At 36.2% G+C, this 22560-nt stretch overlaps 1 protein-coding gene across 3 annotated transcripts in view; it reads right to left on the bottom strand.

Annotated features, from left to right (window-relative positions):
• Window positions 1-22560, bottom strand: part of STXBP5 (syntaxin binding protein 5) — a 103913-nt gene that overhangs the window by 57574 nt on the left and 23779 nt on the right. For all 3 annotated transcript variants that reach the window (XM_062490132.1, XM_062490133.1, XM_062490134.1), the window contains exons 4-8: window positions 17800-17881; window positions 16908-17008; window positions 5220-5354; window positions 4048-4111; window positions 1619-1702 (exon numbers count right to left, since the gene is read on the bottom strand). In XM_062490132.1, coding sequence (XP_062346116.1) covers window positions 1619-1702; window positions 4048-4111; window positions 5220-5354; window positions 16908-17008; window positions 17800-17881 — 466 coding nt within the window. The remainder of the gene's footprint in view (window positions 1-1618; window positions 1703-4047; window positions 4112-5219; window positions 5355-16907; window positions 17009-17799; window positions 17882-22560) is intronic.

The following is a 22560-nucleotide window of genomic DNA, read 5'->3' as shown; positions in this document are numbered from 1 at the left end:
TAAGTTGTACAAAAAATTTTTGAAGTTCTTCAGCAAAGTATCTCAAACGAAGCTAAAAGTAAACAGACTAGATATCTTTGGACAAATAAAAAGTAACTGGTTAAGGAAGTAAAGCAATCTGGAATAAGACAGGCTGGCACTAATTGATTAGTTCATGGATGAAGCTAAATGATAGAGACCCTTAGGGAACAACACTGCTCAGTTTACTCATAAGCAACTTGGAAAATTAGAACAACAATATTAAGACGGCAAAGTTTGCTGAGAGTACCAAACCACATTCAAGCGGAAATCAGGATTTCAGTGAAAAACTGCAGAAAGACTTTAATTTTTACTGTCCAACTATGCCAATGAAAAATTATGCCTAAATGTCAGCACTTTGACCTGACAAGTAACAACTGAAGGACGAGTCTCTGGTTTTATAGTGTGTTGTTTTAAGGAAGCATCTGTTTTATGCTTGCAGCATCAAAAGCCTAATCCAATATCTAGAGAAAAAGAAAACAAGTCCAAAGAAAATTATTCCACATGATAAATCCAGTGTGCCTGCATCTTCATATATACTATGTTGCTGTGTTTGTCTTAAAAAGAAAGACAAAATACAATGATTTAAAATATTAGAGAAGAATACAACAAGTAAGAGGTCTATGAAGAAAAAGATGATGAAGACATGAGTAAATTTATGAATAAAAAAGATAAAGGGAATTAATTAGGTTCATGCAATGAAAATGAAAGGGAAAAAAATTGTTTGCATAAGACACCCTGGGACTTTTATGGACTTTTCTGATGATCTAAGGCTTAGACTACTTCAGAGCCTCACTGTCCAAGCAAACTCTTGATTGGTAGAATACATACAAGTACTGAGCCAGATCTGCCACCAAAACAACCCAACTACTCTGCCCCCCCCCCCCCCCCCCAAATATTCCAAAGTTGGTACTGAATAATGACAAAGCCATTTTATGGTCAACAAAACGTAATCAAGACCAATTTTGTATTATTTTAAAGGAAATACATCAACTTGCATATTATGCTGACTCATTTTTTCTTCATCTCCATGGTTCAAAAAGTCTGTTCTCTCAAGAATCAAATTTTAAAGAAATAAATGCCACCTAATGCCACTGTTTTTTTAAACCTCCCCCAGTCTTATTTCAAAGAGAATTGATCTTGAACTGATTCTACACAGCAAGGGTGGTTAAAGAAATGTTGTAGTGAGACTATTTATTTAGTGATTTCTTCCCCTACCCTTTCCTCTTGCAGTTTCCAGAATATGTGAAAGATTCTAAGTTACAGAAATTGCTAAACCATCTAGTTTCAACTTAAGCCCTAAACGCAGGTAAAAGTCACACGATTAACAGAAAAAAAGAATTAAAAGCTTAATGAAGAAATCCAATTAATGCCACCATTCATTACTTTACAAATTTAAACTCAGTGAAGTCATTTGGTCTGAAGTTTATTATCCTAGCCCTTCTGCACTTTCAGAGAAGACTTCCAGTATTTGCAATTTCAAGGAGACCTACTTATTGATCCACTGGTGATAGAAGTAGGAGATTAAAAAATAATAAAACTAACTATTTGAATAGTGAATTATATCCTCAGAGTAAGTAATGCAGAATAAAAATGTTACCTCATCATGTGTATATCTGTAATCTGCCTTCTTTGACTTCAGGTCCCATAATACCACGGTCCCAGATTCAAAACCAATCAGAAGCTGCATTAAGAAGACACATTAATTCTTTATAAGGAAAAGCAAAATTATATCATTTGCAATGCCTGAAGCCCTTGTCCCAAAAAATATGTAGCATAATACTACATACAGTAACTACAGGTAGTTATAAAAACAAAAATTAAAGAGGTGAAGGCCTCAGTTTTAGAGAGGCTTACTTTGTACTTAATTACCCTGAAGTTCCAGAAAATAGAATGGACATTCATCCAAAATTAGAAAAAAAAAAATGAAAGCATCCTTATGAAGATTCCTTGGAAATCACTTTGAGTTTCAGAAATATCTATATTAAACCTTGCTATGTATATTCCACCCTGAGTGAAAATAAGGGCTGTTGAAAAGGAGAACTTTATTGTGAATTTTCCTCACTGGAATTCATCCTGCTTAAATTTGCTGGAAGAATACAACATTCTTCCTGAAGTTCTCAGTAAGTTTCTTTATAGACAACAAATTCTATGTACTATGACCTTTCTCCAGATGTTAATCACAATTGAAATAACTGGCTGAAGGAACACCAGAGACATTATTTTTTCATTGGAGGAAAGCTAGATAAATAATCTTTTTGCAAGCAGCAAGTTTAAACCTTTACTGCAGGGAGTGAGGACTCAAATTGCCCATAATAGCTGGTCTAATACACTGTTGAGTATCTAGGTGTTTTGCTCGCCTCTCTTAAGTGCTACTTCTCTAAATGGAAATAGGGAAAAAAAAAAAAAGCAGACTATGGCCAACAATAAGGCAGTAGTAACAAGTGAGTGCCATAGGTTTTGCCTGGACAGTCTTTTCAGCATGTTAAGATTTTCAAGGTGTACAGTTGTCTTCAGTGCAAAAATAACAGATCTCCTACAACCTTACAAATAAAATACTTAATCTCCTTTGGTGCTAAACAAATACTAGACATGTTTGATCTATTAAAAGTGAATATTCAATTTCCCCCATTAATATTATGTATACTATTATTTTTAATTATCTTGTGTATCATATGCCATACATTATAATTTTTTTTATTTTAACTTAAAACATTAGAAAAAACACTGATTAGAAAGCTAAAAGCATGAACAAATTTTAAAAGCACATACATGGGGGATGTTTGCAACTACAAAGGGTTTTTGCACTAATGTTTTTCTTATGAGAAGTAATAAAAGTGTAAGGTCAGATTTCAAAACACTGATTGACAGCCTGATGAATAAAACCAGCAATTTTTAGACTTCAATTAACAATAATTAGATGTGGGGTGGAATACATGAAAATAAATTGATCACTCGTATTTCCTGAAATTACAACAGCTTCATTGCATTCATATGCTAGAGTCCATAAACCTGGAATATGATTCAAACCTAATTCTACAGAGAAACCCATTAGTTATGCACTTAATGCAGTGAGCCTCATACTAATTAAAAATCCTCTATTCATTAAATTTTCTTCTGCACTGAAACCTCAGGTGTTTAGGATACAAGCTGATAACTAGCTAAAACTTTCAAACCCCTTCTAAGACAATAGGATCATTCCCTCTCTCCAATTTAATCTACTACTGACATGAAAAACACAAAATGGACCAAAAAAATTATCCTGTATATGTAGAACACTAGCAAGCAAAATGGTATGTCACAGGACAAGATTCCTGTCTTGCAAGGGATTCAAGAGCATGTACAGGACTGCAAGAGCATGTAAAACTTGTTGTCAAGATGAACAGATGATTATGTCAATACTACCTCATATGAACAAAAATACAAGTCTAATACATCGATGTTTCTCACATATTTTAGTTTTCTGAAATATGTTATTGTTCTGTAGGCCAGTTTCATTAGCAAACATCACCTAGTGATTATAATAAATAGCCTTAATATGGGAGTATGAGTTAGATGTCAAATTACACAAAACCCTGTCTCAGATAAGTTAATCCAAAGACAAACTATGTGGTATTCTATATAAATACGCAATATAAATAAGCATTTTATAATTGTGAAATAACACCCAAGAGCATGATAAAGTGGAATTAATCTCCATCACACTTGCAGCACTCTAGTTATGATTGGTGGGGGTTTTTTGTAACATCTTAATTTTTATCAACATAAGTAAAATTCTTTGCTTTTATTTCCAAAAGTTTTGCCGCTAATAATTTTCATCTACGTTTTCAAATGTTTCAGATTACAAGATTATTTATTCCAGCAATGTATCCTACAGTCATGTTTGTACCTTGCTTTGTATTACTTTCACGGCCTAAAACCTTCATTGTCCTCATATACTTAATCCTCCCTTAAATAGCAGTGGTATTTATACTTTCAAAAAGTCTTGCTTTGAAAATAACATATTGAAGAGTTTTTAAAATATCCTACCTTTCCTTCATCCATTGGATTGTCACTAATGTGGACAACAGGTCCTGGGTGAGATTTGGATGACCTAAGAAAGAAATATTTGCATTAAAAAGAACCTGTCCCCTGCCCTAAATGGTATCTCAAAATAATTAGAATAATACAGATTCTGCAGGTACAGAGTCCATGTAAGCATGTTGTGACATTTCAAAATGGAGTTACTTTTACTTTTCTCTTCAAGCCCATAAATATTGTGTCTGTTTGCAGACACTTAGTTTCTGTCTTAAGGAAAGATTAATTTACTGCATATTAACAAAAGAAATTACCATTAGCTTTAAACATTTTATCTTAGCATCTGTTGTTACAGAATTGACACTGTAAGATAAAATGTTGACTTTTACACTGAAATACAGGTTTTGCCATTATTCATAAACTGCCCAAGATGGTCATTGTTACAATGACACAGAATTAACACTTTATGTTGACTTCTTGATGTTGAAGAAGATGGACTAATAAAGAGCGGTTTGCTTCAACACCCTTTGGCAAGTGATGAACTTCATGTATTTTTGAAAAAAGACATACTGGGAACAAAACACCAGCACAGGAAGAGCAGCACACAATTACAACTTTTCACCCAGAAACCACTATATGTGTACATAAAATTTACCATTAAAAAAGGAGGTGTAGTGACAATAGCTACAAAATGTATTTTGCTCTTAGAAAAGACTTATTTAAATTTGCATTTCACAAACTAACTTCCAACTTGGAATGCATCAGCCCTCTTAAGAAATGCCATATCTTTAGACATTGGTCTTTAAACCCCAGCTGTAGAAGTGACATGTCTGTCCAAGTGCCATCCACACCATATTTTAGTGTGTTATTTTTCTTCTATTCTATCCCCATACACAGTGATCTTCACATCTATTTCTATATTGTCTATTTTGTCCATTTGCATGTCTATCCCAGGAACTATGATAAAATACTGCAAAAAGGCAGAAAAATATATCAGCATTAGCACGGCACATTCTTGAAAATAAAAAAAGTATCTATGTGAGTATGTACTTTGATAGTGCAGGTGGTACAGTAAGATGAATATGGAGGCCTCTAGATAACAATGACATTCCTGCAACTGATGTTAACAACATCTGGGACACTGCCCTTCCCTGCCCTCCACAGACAACACAAGGTAAACTCACAGTTCAATGGCTTTATTCCACATGATGACATAGCCTGAGAGAGTAAATGATTCCACATTGACAATGTGAATGTTTCCTCTTTCGGTGCCCACATACAGCCATTTGCTTTGGAAAGGCAGGTGACAAAATGTTATCCTGAAAGAGAAAGCCACCAAAAAGGAATTAAGGAAATTTTTTTTAGTAGCCTACACTACAAGCTCTGTGTTGCCAAAAGGTAGAAATAACGCAATAGGCAAACAGGAATATATAAGAGGAGTTTGAGGGGAAGTAGAAAAGCAAGTACATGACCAACAAAAGAGATGAACAAAGTAAAACCTTAGGCTGAACAAAGAAATAGAAAGCAAGGTATTCTAAAACTCATAAATATTTTTTAAAATAAAGAAACTACAGTCACCTTTAAAAGTTATCATATAGAATGCATTTGATTGCTGTCATGTCAAACTTAAAATACAATACTCTCATAGTCTATAAATCTCCCTTTGGAATCTATGTACTTTCAAGTTTTAAAGAACAAAGGAAGTTGTCATATGCAGATAAGGCTGATTTCAAGAAAGGAGACAGACAAAAGATATAACTCAAAACAAATAATCAAAATTCATGCCTAAAAAGCAAACCCTAGTATAATCCTAAACAATTATTAAAATAATTTTTAAAGTAGTTTAAATTTCAGGCTGTAACTTCAATCATGTTTTAATTTTCTGCCTTTTAGTTTTTTCTTCTGCTGTAAGGGAGTACCTGCACAAGACTCAACAGCTAATAACTATGTTCTAGCACTAGCTCCAGCACAAATATCAGCACTTGAAAACTTGATTATTTCTGCCCCCTTGGGTCCTGATTATTGTTGACTATTTTTTCAAGATAAGGAAATAATGTCTGTACAAAGTGACAGAATTCTAACTCGAAATTGGAGTCTAGAAACTTTCTGGAAACTCTAAACCATTTTAATCTGACAGGGTCTGACATTGAAAGAAATTGCCAAATTACTTAGCTATCAAACTTGGGGCTTTCAGAAACACTTTAGCGATAAGGTAAAACAATTATTCAACTAGAATTTGTTCTGTCGGCTCTAATCCTTAGCTCTACATTTTTTTTGTTCTTGTTTTCTCCCAATTGGGTTGCTTATTGCCAAATCCATGCATCACTTCACAAGCTTGTTAAGTATTTAGGCAAAGAACAGCTTTAGATCTTTTGCATTAGATGCTGCCTATGCACACCAATTTGAGCTGAAAGGAAAGGCTAACAGCATCAAAAAGATGTTAATTTACACTGCAGGTTTCAAAAGTTGAAACTTCTGTAGTGATACTACCTGGACTCAGAAGTATACCATTTTGGGGGCTTTTCACTTATTTCTTCCTAATTAGGAAATGGACTTTGCTCAAACAAATGCCTAATCTAACCACTTTCCAACTCAATTTCTTGTCCTTGAATATTTATGCCAAAAGGCTGCACTAACTTTTTCATTGTTGTTTGACAGAAAAAAAAATACTACATACATGACTTGAAATGCCCTTCCAACTCAGCTTGAAGAAGTTGTAAAACATTTAACTAAGCACACTAATCTGCAACCACCACAAGTTGACAATTTGTATTTCCCCAACATCCTTTAAAAAAAAAGTATTTTAATGGAAGCTAAATCACATACATTGGTACACATTCTTCCTAGGCAGGCAGTTACAGTATATAAGGATACAGCATAAACATAAACCTTCAGCACTCTGCAACACCACAGCAGGTTTTGGTGCCAGCACTCCACATGCCAGAAGCAGCTGGCAACCAAATTGTTTGGATCCAAAATCATGGCCTGGCAGCCAGAAAAAATAATCAGTAGCAGGATTGTAGGCTTGTCTTGATTAGCAAGTTAATATTGTTAATTAAAATTGTCCAACACTTTAGTTACAAAAACCAATCTATTTCACATCATTTGAAGCGGGCAAAAATAAAAGTTGGGCCTTCAGTTTGGCTAATACAGCCCAAGGGTAACATTTAAAGAAGCTCCTCAATATTCTTGATATTCTTTTGAATATGCAGGCATATTCAATATACTGTCTCCTTTGTGCAACTGAGATCAGTTTTGTCAAGAGTTAGCAAAGAGTGAAGTGATTTCATGGCAGTAGTAAACAAAACAGAACAAACAGCTTCACAAAATATTTACAAACTCTCAAAGGCAGGAGATTGAAGACTTATAAATTGTAAAGAATAGGCACATAACAGAGTTCTTAACCTTCAAAGCATTTTACCATTTTTCTACAATCAGATTTGTGTGATTTTTCTATAAACTAAAAAATTTTCCTAGATCTTTTATTTCACAGAAAAACTAGTTAAATCCAAAAACAATGACATGCTGATCCTGCTGTAAGAACCAACATTTCTCACTGAATGTAATAAATGTTCTTCCATTTGCAAATAAAAAATATATACTACTTTATCTTCTTAATAGAAAAACTGTATATCTGCCAACTTTCAGAAACTCAACGGAGTATTTTGACTGAATGACTCATTTCAGGTAACTGCATTTATTTTAAAAATTTGAAAAATAGTATTTCCAACACCAAAGTTCATGCACTGAGCTTCTCTCCTTACCGATTCAGGCTTAACCTTAAACTGTGTCTATTTTTAACAACTTTGGAAGTGTTACAGCCTTCTTAAAAACTAAAAATCAGTGAAGCCAGGACCATCTGAATGGCCAGCAACGCTGTTTGTTCTGCTGAGAATTGGACTGATGATTGAAGAGATTTGAACTCCTTCCGGAGGATGGAAACAAAAGGTTAGAGTCTTCTTGGTAGTAATGCAATGCTTGCTTATTTGACACTTGGCCACAGAGAGCTTTTTTTATTTTTCTGAAAAATGCAGGTTTTTCTTTCAGAAACCTATATTTTTGCTACAAGACTAGAATATACTTCATGCATAATGTATTTTAAGATCAACAAAAGTAGAATTTGCTATATAATCCTCTAGCCATTTCTACAACTAGAGCAGTCTTCCCCCTCTCTCCCTACCCACAAACGGATATATACATAAGTGGAAAATATAACCAATCGTTGAGAACACATCAAAAAGACTACAGATGAAAAAATTTTGTGCTAGTCTTTCTTGCACACACACCCCAGCTGCCCAAAAACAATGTAGCAGTCAAAAACTGCCATACTTTTCTCGTGTAGCAAGCCACTCTGGCCAAAAATACTGATACAGAAGCATCTATGATTTAAAATTGTCTAGTTTTGTACATCTAAAGAGACAGCCTGGGATTGTCTGAGCCAGCAGTCACAGAAAGCAGGCTTTTGCAGGCAGTTCTTTCATGGCACAACAGATTCCTCATGTTGTCTCCAAGGCAATTTCAGCTCTCTCAGTATGTGTAGGACATTTAATGAAACAGACCAAAGTTTTAGCATAAACCAGTACTGGGCACAGAGCATGTCATTTCAAATATTTCATTTTCCCATGTCTTCACAAAGAGAAAGATCACTTTATAGAAAAAAAAATGCTTTAAGGAGATCTATTTTTTTTCAATGTGAAATCTACAGCAAGATTTTAGTATAAACTAACATCACCATTAAAATAAGGCACTGTTATAAAAGCAGTCAAGGTAGTTTTAAATTCTCCTGTAGCAGCAATATGTTGTAAGCACAAAATCTTCCTCTTCACCACACCTGTTTGCAAAGCTGCTCCCTCCCCACCACTCAAAAAACCAACCAACCAAACAAAAAACAAAAAAACAAATAAACAAACAAAAAAATCAAAACCAATATTTTTCTTTCTTGCAAAATGAATTTGTAAAAGTTTAAGCAATAGCTCAAGAAAACAAAAGTATATACAGAAAAGCAAGTGACACACCCACAAGGAAAGATAGTGATAGAATATTTACTCTTCTGTTGCTAATGAAAATTAATTTAGGATATTGATTATGTGAGAGTCTTGGAAATGACAGGAGATTCTGCAATAAGCTTTTTAGTAAACCTGCTGAAAGGATTCCCTTTCTTAACTGCAGACCACGTATCTTTTCTGATAATCTGTCAAAGCTATTAAAAAATATCTTAATTGCTGATGTTACACAACATATATCGAAACAACTAATACAGCAAGTGATAATACTCCCTACAGGAATTTAATTACAATAAAGAACACAATTTATTAAATTCATACATTATTCAAAGAATTAGTTTTTAAAGAGGAAATATTAAGAAAAAATGGCAGGCTGTTAACTTGACTGTATTATTATGACAGCAGAAATCCTTCTAAATTAATCTTACCTTTTCCTAGTCTACTGCATTATGAAGCATTACACATTCTTCAGAATTTTTCACTGCTTTAACAAAACACAGTGACAAATACTTTGAAGTATGACAAACACTGATAACAGGTTTTATTGTTAAATCACTAAAATATTTCTGGTGCCTCAGACTATCATTAGAGGTCTGCAGTAACTGTAAGTACACAGCTGCTCAGATCATTATTGTATATGCAAAATAAAAGCAAAAGATTAAGCTATCAAAGCCGTATTCTGCACACCTTTATCCTCAACCTTTCACATATGAGATAGCACCACATAAAATTCGGAAGCTGAGAAGTTTAATTCTGATGTAAGTGTAGACTCCACATCCATGGACTCTCATCAAAGTCCTCCATGGGCTTAAATAGCCAAAACACAGTGTCAAAATTACTTACTGATTAAAGCAAGCAGTAGCTTTGATATCTTCTGACTGCTGCAAAAGGGTCTTTTTCCACATCTGATAACTTCAATAAGCTTTGAACATCTACCTGCACAAAAAAGGCCTCAAAGACCAGAAGGCATATGCAGAGGAAGAAATCCTCTTCAATGCATCCCAAAAATGTCCCACCAAAAGAACATATGGGTAAATGCAGTATATCATAGGAACTGAACCAGCTACTTCAATTCCATTTATATCCCTCAACAGCACTCCAAAATCATGCTTCCCCAAATCCACTGACTGGAAGGGCTGCCTCTTCAGGCAGTTGAGAAGCACCTGTCTTCAGTGTCTGAGTTGTGGTAGACTCCAGTGTCAAGATGGAGTAAGCTTGTGTCAGAGCAAGATACTCAAGTATCTTGGGACAACACAAAAAGTAACCAGACCTCTGGCATGTCAGACACACCGAGAGGAGCTCACAAATTTATAGTACATGGTATTTGATCTGCAGTAATGAAGTTTCAGATTTTTTTGAGTATTTTGTGTAAATTCTTTCAATGCTGAAAAATTCTCTTAGTTTTCTCATCAGTTGCGTTGAAAGGCGTGTGGGGAGTCACAAGCTCTTAGTGGAAAAAAAAAAAAAAATGGCCTGTCAGAGATGTAGCCCTACCACACAAGACAGGAATAATTTTTCTATCACTGATGGAGAAGCCTGTCATTTAGGCAGAACTTAAAGACTAGAGGTCAAATTCTGCCCAAGAATGTGAGAGTTGGCCATTATATGCCTCATATCACTGTGAAAGTAAGTGTGAAAAGTACAGCTACCAGGGCAACTGAGGCAACTGAAAAACAGTTTCTCTGAAATTTGAAATTTCTGTGATAGGACTCCGCATTTTGGTTCTGCCTCAGTGCTAAAGGCAGCAGAAGGCAGCTGATGCAACTGCAGTTCCATCAACCACACTGACATATGGAACTCTGCATGCATGCATGGTCTCAAGGAAACATTTTTCAAAGCAATTTGATCCTTGTGAAAGAAACATTCACATACACAAAAAATTCAGACAGTCAGTATGTTAATTTTCTTCTGCTAGTTTCTTGAAACAAGATCAAACTCCTTCTAGTTACATGCCCTAGTGAAACATCACTGAGTTAAAATTTTAAGCTCACTAGGTAAAAGGCTTTTTTACATGACACCATGAAGGCATGCAGACCCAGCAATCATTTCCTCTCACTCCAAAGAAAGTCACTTTAAAAGGTGTGGAAAAAAAGAAAACAAACTCCAAACCAAAATCTTAGTTATGTGTGAAAAGTGAACCAAAGCCCTATAAACAATTCCTATCATCACCTGCTCTCACAGTCCAGACAGCCTGTATGTCCTTCTGCTATCCACAAAGTGGCAGACTTGGTCAGTTTATAAACTCAAGGTGAAAGAAAACTCAAGTCTGCTAAGGCACAGGCTGAAGATAGTTACAGTATCTAACAAGGTAACATATGTGTCAATAGAACTTTAAAATCTTCTTAATAATAAGTAAATACAAGTGGGATTTTCAGTTTTCTCTAGACAGTGTTCCAAACACAATGTTAAAGCTGCTGTTTACAGCAGGATAGAAAGCCAAAGATATTTTAAGCATAATTTTGTAATTCTGAATTATGCAGTTTCATGTCGAGGAAAACGATTTAAAACCCACAGCACAGAAGCTGACATATTAAAAATTTAACTGCTATCAAGGCATTCAGAGATCGATATGCAGAGCACTCACATGAAACAGTTCTATTTTTATGCCATTCTTGCTTTGTTACTTAACATAAAGACAAACTTTATTTTGGCATTAGAACAGGGAATGCCAGCTCAGGAAGGATGTAAGTCTTGGATAATGAAATAAATTTTTCATACTTGTATACAAAGCTGGTTTGCTTTGGCTAGAAAAAAGGCCTAAAATTTGTCATCCCGTGCAACTTTTTTTTTTTTTTTTTTTTTTAAATCAAGTCAGTTTGTCACTTCATCCTCTCAAACAGGATCTCTGGGATCCCTGGCTGGTTAGTGATGCATGTTTGACTTGTCACAATTTAGATCACTATCAAGTTTAGCAGTTTCTGCACGGCCGAAGCAGGTTAGTTATGTATATATGTATGCATGTATCTTAAAACATGCTTTACACTTATGTTTTAACTACACTTATTTCAGAGCTAGCCTAGTGTAACATTAATCTTTTCTACTGAGTTAAAGCAAGTTTTACATGAATCTCGCATTAGTTGTTAACACACAACAATCTTGTGTTAAAGATATTTATACATAGATATGTAGATGGCAAAGGAAATAGATAGCGATCAACTGAAGACATCTTAGAGAAGCAGAAAACCTGAGATATTAAGTTCACACACTGCACTATGCATTCTGAAAAGAGGTAGCATTTAGACACTTTTGCAGGACAAGTCACAAAAGCAACTAACTGTTCCACATCATTATGCATTTTTGTCCTGGCCCCTACACACCACTTCCTGCAGTCAAGGAACAATGTCCAAGCATGACATTGGTTTACTATCTCCTAACTCGTTTGCTGACTAGAGCTTAAAGCAGCTGCAAAGCCACCAGACATGCTGCAAACAAAAGACTAAAAAACTTGAACTAGCCTGTTTTGCACTGAGCTTTTGACATCTGTCAGTAACTTCAGGTAAATGATTTGTTAGACATCTAAAACCTCACCAATTCCTGCTTCAGAAGACTTGCTTCAAATTACTAACCATTACTTTTTCAAAAGGCAGTCAGGAGCTATGAATGCATTAATGCTCAGTTTGTTATCTAAAGATTCTTTACTAATTTAATGATTCTAGAGAAAGCAGCATCTTTCAGGACTCTTGGCCACTGCTTTTAAAGAAATGTTTCGCTCAAATCTAAGATGATGTAAGTTACCCAAAGACATTTTCCATTAATCAGAACAAAGCCTGTAATGGAGCAGAATTATATTAAAAAGAATCAGCTCTTTCTCACCAGTCCCTGCTCTTAAAAGTCATGACTAGAAAAACAAGAATACCCATCGCTTTCCTATCATATACTAGAGACTGCATCCTGAAATAACTTACAGATTTAAACTCAAATTTTCAGGTAAGTTTACAAATTATTTAAACACACAACACAAGCATTTATAAACAAGCTAGCTGAGGGGTTTGTATCTTAAAGATGTTTAAAGCACTGAAAAGTGAGGTAGCCAAATTCAATTGCCAACAGGATAAACAAATATGAAATCTAGAAATTGTGTAGTTAGACATTGGGCAGTAGTTCTTCCACATGACTAAAATAAGGAAATTAGGCAGAGCTATTAAAAGGCTGTGCCAGAAGACTACAGAATTAGTTAATGAGCTCATAGCCTTATCATTTGATATTTTCATTAATTTTTTAAACACAGCTAAAGAACAGTTTTCAAGACTAAGAAAATCCTTTCATCTGGGCAGCTGACTGCTACAGTTAGCTTTCTATGCTAAAGACAATGTTTCAGTTCAAATCCAAACCTTACATATGAAATTCTTATTAAGAAGCAAAATCTGAATAAAAGTCTGCCTGTGACAGGTTAAAGTTCAATTCCTGTGAAACAGGACACACATACTGCCTTTCTGCAATTGCAACACACTACCAGGTATACCAAATCAGTTACATAATTTTAAACCTTCACCTAAACAGAGGCCTAGAGCAAATACTGATGCTGCTACAATCATTGCTTCAGTCCTATAATGAGTTCCAAGATATTGAAACTCCCTTCATAAACTGACAAAGCATCATTAGTGAAGAAAGTTATAAGGCTGTGTTGTAGTACACAAAATACTTTAAATAAGTCCTGCTTCAGAAGTTAGTTATCCTTATGAACAGATCTTAATCCCACAACATAAAAGTACTGTAACATTTTTAAAAATTAGGTTTATAATAACTTCATGCTTGTGACTTGAGATGTAGAGGCCAAAAGAAGCTGACTTTAGCTGTGGTATGGGTTGTGGTTCGGATGCCTCTGCCACCCAAGATGCTGACTTCTCTGACCTGAGAACTGCTCATTACACCTCATCCTTGATGAGCTGCACTTGGACTAAACTCCCCTTGAGCTTACCAGAAACACTGTCTGTTCCCATGAACTAACAGGTGTCTCATGAACATCTGCTTTAAACAAACAGCCTTGGAAATTTATTTTCCTTGTCTGAATAATCCAAGTGGAAAAATATTTTTGTTGTTGAATAGTCAAAGAAAGTTACCAATTCAAATTGGCCAGGATGGAAAATTACTACAACTAAAGCCCACTCTCTTGCTACCCTATAAGCAGTGGTCCAACGTGAGACACTTTTGAGCTCTTGATTATAAGGGTCTGATGTATATTAGAGCCCACTGTCTAACAACCTTATAAACAGCAATCAACAGTGAGATCCCTTTGAGCACTTGACTCCCAGAAGATAAAGGCTGATGTCTATGTCTCAAACACAGATAACTGGATGGCTGTGGTGCCAGCCAAGGACTGTTATTATTAACAGACAAGAATTGCTGGTAAATCCAAGGACTGTTGGTATTAACACACCATGAGAAAGAACAAATTTTGGCTGGAGAAGGGGGGTCAGGTGGAGATAGAGAAGCACTTCTCCTTTTAGAAAGAACGGAACACAGTACAATGCAAGTGCAGGAATGAGTGGCAGGAAGTGGACATGGACTATTGGGTGGGAATAAAACCACCAAAGATGTCCCAAGCCCTCTGGCACAGTTCCAGAAAGGCATGAAAGAACAGACTGTCCATAATTAATTTATTTCATGAACACTCTCCTCAAACTTAGTTGTTAATATACAGCATAAAACTGACCTAAGAAAAGCCTACTTGCTTCAGATTCATATAGCATATCGAAACTACTAGGTATAATGAATTACAAAGAACTGAGCGTTATAAAGGCTCCTAGTTAGAATCATTCAACAATGAATTTTTTGCAGTTCAAGTTCAAAATATTTACCTTATAATGATATAACCATATTATTTTATGAAGTTGTATTTTATGAACTAGTCAAAAGAAAACAGAATATTTGAAAGCTGTTAACAGTCATCTAGCATGACCTAAGTGGCTATAACACTTAAATCTAGATCTCTAGATTAAATCTCTAAATTTAGATATTAAATGTTCTGGCTACGGTTATATGTTATTATAATAGATATTTTAAAATTAAAATTGCTAGAAGAATAAGCCCTTGTCTCATGCTATGCTTGCACCACTCATGGTAACTATGGTGCTCTCATTACCTACCTTGGCAAGACAGGGTTAGTAACTAAGCCAGCCACTAAAGCAATCTCAGTGACTGAGACTCCTTTCTACCCCCACTCAGCTCCCTGGAATGAGTTTGGTTACTGACATGATTACATTTACAGAAAAAGGATAGTTTAAAACTTTCAGTTTGCTCAGCTGAAGATACCCACACATCTAAAACTCTAAATCACAACAGGTTTGTGCACAATCAGAATCACCTCCTCTGATACCTGTTTCAAAGTATTAGTTAGAAGCCCATGTTTAAGTGTGGTTTCAGGATATGAACCCTAATTTTATAATTATGCAGACACTACAAGTAAGAGAAAAGCAACTAAATAAAAGGAAGAAGTAGAAAATTCAGTTTGGACTCCATATTTCTCATACTTGGACAATCCTCATTAAACTGGTGGTAATAAACTGCATTTCTCTCCTTTTGACTTTTATGCTGCATAAAGGAACACTGCCACTCCTTTGAGGGAGTGAGAATTTGCCTCAGTTAACAAAGCTTTCTGTTTTCTGTATAACAGTTCCAAGTCATAGAACTGTCTGGGCCTGAAGGGGTCATTAAAGAACACCTAGTCAAACTCACCTGCTGTGGGCAGGCACATTTTTCAGCAGACAGTTGACCAAAGCCCCATCCAACCTGTTCTAGAACACGTCCAGGGATGAGGCACCCACTACTTTTCTGGGCAAGCAGTTAGTGTCTCACCACCTTCACAGTGAAGAACTTCTTTCAATATCCAATCTAAATCTACCCTCTTTCACTTTAAAGTCATTACCCCTTGTCCTATTCCTACAGGCCCTGGTCAGATTTTATGCACAGTGATCACAGAAATAATTTCAAAAGGGACTTAGAATCACTTAATCCTCTATACAAAGAAACCCCAGTAATCTGCATTTATGTTGCTCCCGATCAAATTTGTTCATAATCTGGTCTTTAAAACTGCAAGTTTATCATTTCATTCACCCAACAGTTTGCTTAGCACATTGCATGACACTACATTAGACGGTATTTCATAAATATTAAGCTATCTATCACTTAAAATTTATTACCTCCTGCCCTATTCAAAAGAAATACAAGCCACACATTATTCTGTGTTCTCACTAGTATCCTCTGAGCTCCCCAGGCAGTCCATCTCTAATGCATACTGTTCAAAAGCAAACAGCATTCCAGCTGCGACTTTACATATACGGGAAAAGGAATACCTCCTAAAATGGAAGGAATAGTTGCTTTTAAAACAAAGAATACGTTTTTCAGAAATTTAGTCAACAGACTTTTACAAATTTAATCTTAAATGTCTCCCTAGCTTGCTTACAATTCTATTACTTGAGTATAAAAATTTTTAGTCAAAATGCAAATGGTTTTCAGCTACTCTGATACAAACGAGCTCTAAAACTGCAGAAATCCGCTTCACCATCAAGGGAAAAAATTCTAGGTAAAAAAAATTGAACCAGTGTTCCCGGTTGTCTTGTTGGTGCACACACTTGCTCTAATTCCAAAATTCCTCTGAAGGCATGCATTCAAATTATTCTATCCCTCCACATTTTAAAGACACGAAAACTGATGTTCAGCAATGCAACATGAAGTGACAGAAAAGCAATCTCAGTTTAGGTCACCAAAGTGTCTTATTCACAAGTACTCTAGGGCCTAACAGATTGAAATTCAAACCCAGTGTAAGCCCAGTTTCAATGATGTACCAAGTTATGACCTGGACTGCATGGACAAGATCTGATTTTACGCAGTGTGATGCTAAGGGGCCCTGCAGTAATAACCAGTCCCTACCGTTCCCGGTTAAATTTGAGTGAATGAAGTATAGCCGGTCTCTTCTGGCGCAAGTTCCACAGGTGTAAGGTGTCATCAGCCAAGGCACTCACAAGAGCTCCCTAGGAGAACAAAAACGTCTTAGTCAGCTTGTTTTCATAACCCTAGCAACACCGTAGCATCACAGTGAAAATATACTACATACTTATTACCAGGATGAAAAAATGTTTAAGCATGTGCAGCAGCACATAACACAGATAAGTTCTAAGTAGTAGGAATGAGATAACTGATGTGATCTCATGTTGTTCAGCTCACTTGTATTTGGTTCAGTGCTATAGTGAGAGCAGATGGGGAAGGAACTTTTTCCAGTATGTGCTCATCACTTTCCTCATGCCATCTCTGCAGAGAAATCAAGCAATGAACTGCTAATATCTGTGTGCTGACAAAGCTAGCAAAATCCCTCTAGAAACCTGTCCCTAGCTCAAGAACAGCACTGCTGTCAGATCTCAGCTGCTACATCCCTAGAAACACATATCTGAAACTGAGGCAATATTATTCAGTTAATGTCTAAGACAGTAACTACATCAAAATAATATTAACTACTGACTGAAACTGGTAGTACTTTTCCAAAAGTACTTCAACACTTCCAGAGATAACTTGCAATGTTCAAGGACATGAAAAGATATTCCTAGTTCTTGCTTATAGCAAAAGAGTACTTTGGAGACAAAGATATTTTCAGGAGTTAGTCAAGCATTTTCCAAAACTAAAAAATTTAATTTATTTATAATTGTTATTACAGTTTGGTACTTGTGCTACATCACTTATATCAGCTAATTGTAATGCTTGGTTAATTAAAAATTAAAGAAAATGTGTCAATATCTTCTCTGAATTACACATAAATCATTTTACTAACCTCATTAATCAGGAACTGAAGTTGGAGTACTGCAGCTCCACTGTCATGTTGACAGTAGCATTCAACTCCTGGCCGACCAAAGCTGGAATTGGTACCATTAAGGAACAATTGTTGCATGTAATCAACAAAACACACAGCATAACCAACATTTTCACTTTCACCAATAGTACATTCACACAGGCTAACATCCTGCTTCTGGCTAGTGCACCCAACATATCTAACCACACAGAGCTGAGTAGTTACTAAAACAGTAATTTATGAATGCCACAAAGTAACACAAAGAAATTACAAGGCCGACATTGAAATTTAAAAATTATGTATAACAGCTTAATTTACAGAGATTTAAGGGATTCTTCATGACAGAGAACTTGAAGAATGATGAAGCAGTTATTTTAAAAATGTTAAATATCAGGACGACAATTAAAGGAAATTAATCTAACTAAGCATCAGAAACAAATGATTACATTTTCCAAATGCCAATGGATCTTTCTCTCCATTTAAGCATTACTTAAAGATGTTCAGAAATCTTAAGATTACTTTAGAAAAGAGCTGAATAATGCAAGGCACGTTAAAAAAAAATCTGCTGCGACAGAGATGGGAAGATCAGTAGTCAAAATATGGAGGAGCCAATGGGAAATTATGTACAATGTAAATTTTCAGGATCTCTGTATCAAGACTTCCTGGACTCACACCAGCTATGAGATAGCAAAAGCCTTTTTGTTTTCACTCTCACACATAAATCGGTCCTATCCTTCTGTAATGAATATTGATAGAAGCAGCAGAAAAACAGATTCTTCCCCTTCTCCATACTTAACTCATTTTTTAGTTGCAAACATTCTGTATTTTAAATGCAGTTATGCACCTGTTCTGATACAAAATTAAGTTCTCCAACAGCTAGGACACTAAGCAGAATTAAGAGAGGAATTAAGCAAACTGGTCAGTATTTCATCATCACTGTTTGCTCAGGGTTTCTGGACTATCATTTATCATGGCTGAACACTTCTTGTTTTAAAGAAGCACCTTAGCTTTTGGAGTAAAGGAAATTATTCCAAAGCTGTACGCAAAACGGAGAATATGTGTACAATTTCTTCTCTCATGCTAAAAATTAATAGAGCAGTAAAATTCTCACCCATTCTGCAAGCTTTCCATTTACTGCAGAATTTCTGAACAAAACCAAAGTGGATAATATATACATTTTTAAAAAACAAGTGCATTCATGCTACAGACAGTTGAAAGGCTGAAAAGACTATTCGGCTGCATGCAAATCAAAACTCAAACACATCTTCTGCTCAGCCTCTAAGCTGGTAAAATAAAATATAAGTAGAACAGCAGCAGGGAGAAGTTTGCTTAAAAACACTGCTATATGTATAACTTTTAAACTTGAATCACATTATTCTAGACTAATGAATCTGCATAACATCCATCCAAATGGTGAGAGATACACTAGACAGATGTTGAATAATCCACCAAACTTAATACCAGCTTTCTTCCTCAAACAGAATTAGTAATTTAATTTTGTTCTGCCATGGAAGGACTTAAGGAGTCAGTGAGCCTCACCTGTTTGTTTTTTTCTTTTATTTTACATTCTTATCAATAAGTTTACAAACAAGTCATCTGTACTCCAGTCACAGTTTATAGCTTTAAAAAAAAAAGTAGAAAAGCAGAGATGGTGTTGTCCCCATAAATTATACCTTCCTACACAAACTCAGAACACTTTTAATGTAAAGTCGTTGCTTTTACATTAACGATGGATTTGCTACACAAACTGACAGATTGAAAAAATCCACAAGGAATAACAAATTTTAGAGTTGATTGCCTTCTGCCTTGCTCATGCATCTGCATACACTTGAATTAAGAATTATTTGCTATAGTAGACAAAACCAATTTTCAAATGTGAAATTCAAAAGCTTACGGGAAGTGAATTTTAAAACTTATCTACACTGACATAGGCAGTCTTCTAATGAAAGATTTTCCCAGCCCCTCCTTGGAACAACATTTTCCAACATAATTAAATGCAAACCTTGTTCATAAACCTGGAGTTTATTTGGAATTGAGACTCTACAGCTACCTTGCTTCAAAATAAGAGGAATATGACCCAGAAAAACATAAGTCCATAGACTGCTCAAGTTACTACTTCCTTCAAATTCGATTCCTCAGATGCTTTCTTCAAGCACTTCTGATGTTAGTATTTCTGGAAGCACTGTTATAACTAGTCAGTAAAAGCTTCATTATTAAGCGTATTTCAATGTTTCCCTAAACAAAAATTCTTCCACATTTTCTGGGACACCTGAACCGTTTTTCCAGAAATCAGTAGATGTGAAGCACTAGGAGTAAGATTACATAAGTTTTCAATATTCAGAGCAAATCTATCTTTGACAAATTAGTGAAAAACTCACATCCAGGTGTGAAAATAGTTTGGCCTCTTCTATAGCGCTTGCTGTCATAAAAAAAAAAAAAAAGGAAAAAAAGAAAAAGTCCTTGCAGCTAGTCTTATTTAGTTCTTTTACTCAAGGATTATGCCATCTTCACTTTTTCACCTAGTAGCTAAAATTATTCTTCTCATCTCAAATTAATATCATCCTCCTAACCAGCATTAATCTTCTTTTCTAAAGCAATGCAAAGCCTCCCAGTTTTGCGGGGTATGCTGAATTGAAAAAAAGCACGTCACAAAGACTGACTGTAGAAGGATAATACATGCCCATTTCAGTACATGTGAAGCATTTCTCAACCACACAAAACAGGCAGCAGCCCAGGGAATGCAGTTTGCCCAAATCCGATGCACTTGTGTATGTGTGCTTTAGGCAAGAGAGCTCACTGTACTAAGCAGAGATCATCTACTACATCATCGTTCCCAAAACAGGCAAAAATTATAATGAATAATGACAAGATGAGCAAAGCATTGTAATTTTGTAGACAGGAAAAACTCTCTGCCAAAGACCTAGGGTTGCTCTAGAGGAAATACTGTGCTCTGAGCAGTTTTCTAATCAAAGACCCATCCCTGCTACTTCAATTCCAAGCAGTTCATTCTACTATTCCTGCTTCATCCACAATTCCAAATATTAAAAAACTGGATAAAGTGATAGCTTCTAAGCTGTACCTTTAAATATTGCTTATATGTTCCCCACTGCCATTTGGAAATTAACCCTGGAAAGCACTAGTATTTGTCTTCATTGCATATTTTTTGAGAAAACAAGAGACAATAGTTGTGCCTGAGAGAAGGAAAAGATAACAAGCTCATGTCCTAGCATTAGTGCTAATTCTTGTAACTGCTAGAAGTGCAGGTAATACAAATACAAGCAAATCACAGTAAGACCTTGACTTAATAAAAGACTAAATTCACTTTATAACAAAAAGCAACATTTTCAAAAGATATTTTTTCAAACAAGCCTACACTTCAAGCATTTTATTTAACAATATGCAAGTTGCCTACTCAAAATACTCTTTTTAAAAGTTATTACTGTTATTTATAGCTTAGCTACATAGTTGCAACTCTGTGCACATCTGCCCTAAGAAAACACATTTGAAAGAGAAAATTAATCCCAGAATATCTATGAAAATCAGAGACCAGTCCTTTTTTTTTTTTTAGTTGTTGAATTTTAAACTATTTAGTTACTCCAAGTAGACCTAGGGACTGGGGCTTCTTCACCTGTGGTTGACCTATCTGACATACAAGACAGTCCAAAATCTGTAGCTATCAATTCAACTCTTAGCATAAGGCAGTCATCAAAAAAATCACAGAATCATTTAGATTTTAAAAGACCTCCAAGTTAACCAAGTCAAACCTTTGACCAATCACCACCTTATCAACTAGAGTATGGCACTAAGTGCCATGCACAGTCTTTTCCTGAAAGCCTCCAGCAATGTTGAATCCACCACCTCCCTGGGCAGTCCACTCCCTTGATGATAGAATTCTTCCTGATATCCAGACTAAACCTCCCCTAGCCCAGCTTGAGGCTATGTTCCCTTGTCCTGTGAGAAGTTGCCTGTGAGAAGAGGCCGACCCCATGTGGCTACAGCCTTCTTCCAGGCAGTTCTAGATAGCAATGAGGTTCCTCCTGAGCCTCCTATTCTCCAGGCTGAACGCCCCCAGCTCCCTCCCTCAGCCGCTCCTTGTAGCGCTTGCACTCCAGACCCTTCCCAGCTCCGTTGCCCTTCTCTGGACACGCTCCAGCCCCTCAATGTCCTTCCTAAAGTGAGGGGCCCAGAACTGGACACAGCAGTCAAGGTGTGGCCTCATCAGTGCTGGGTACAGGAGGACAGTCCCTTCCCGGCTCCTGCTGGCCACACTGTTACTGATACATGCTAGGATGCCATTGGCCTTCCTGGACACACACTGGCTCGTGTTCAGTCAGCTGCCAAAAAAGCACCCCCAGGTCCTCTTCCGTTGGGCAGCTTTCCAGGCACTCTTCCCCAAGCCTTCAGCATTGCACTGCTGTGACTGAAGGGCAAGCCCTCGCACTCGGCCTTGTTGAACCTCATAGTGCTGCCTCAGTATTGGATTAGCACAGATCCAGCCTGTCCAGATCCCTCTGCAGAGCCTCCCCAGCCCCCACCAGGTCAACATTCCCATCCAGCTTAGTGTCATCTCTGAGCTTACTGCAGGTGCACTCCATCCCCCCATCCAGATCATGAGTAAAGATACTAAACAGAACCGGCCCCAATACTGAGCCCTGAGCACTTGTGACTGAAAACCAACTGGATATGACACCGTCCTCTGGTCTGGCCATCCAGGCAGTTTTCACAGCAAAGAGTACACCTGTC

This window comes from Cinclus cinclus, chromosome 3 (genome assembly GCF_963662255.1).
Source record: "Cinclus cinclus chromosome 3, bCinCin1.1, whole genome shotgun sequence".
NCBI lineage: Eukaryota > Metazoa > Chordata > Aves > Passeriformes > Cinclidae > Cinclus > Cinclus cinclus.
The sequence above is the reverse complement of the archived record's forward strand: the minus strand, read 5'-3'. Positions and strand labels throughout refer to the sequence as shown.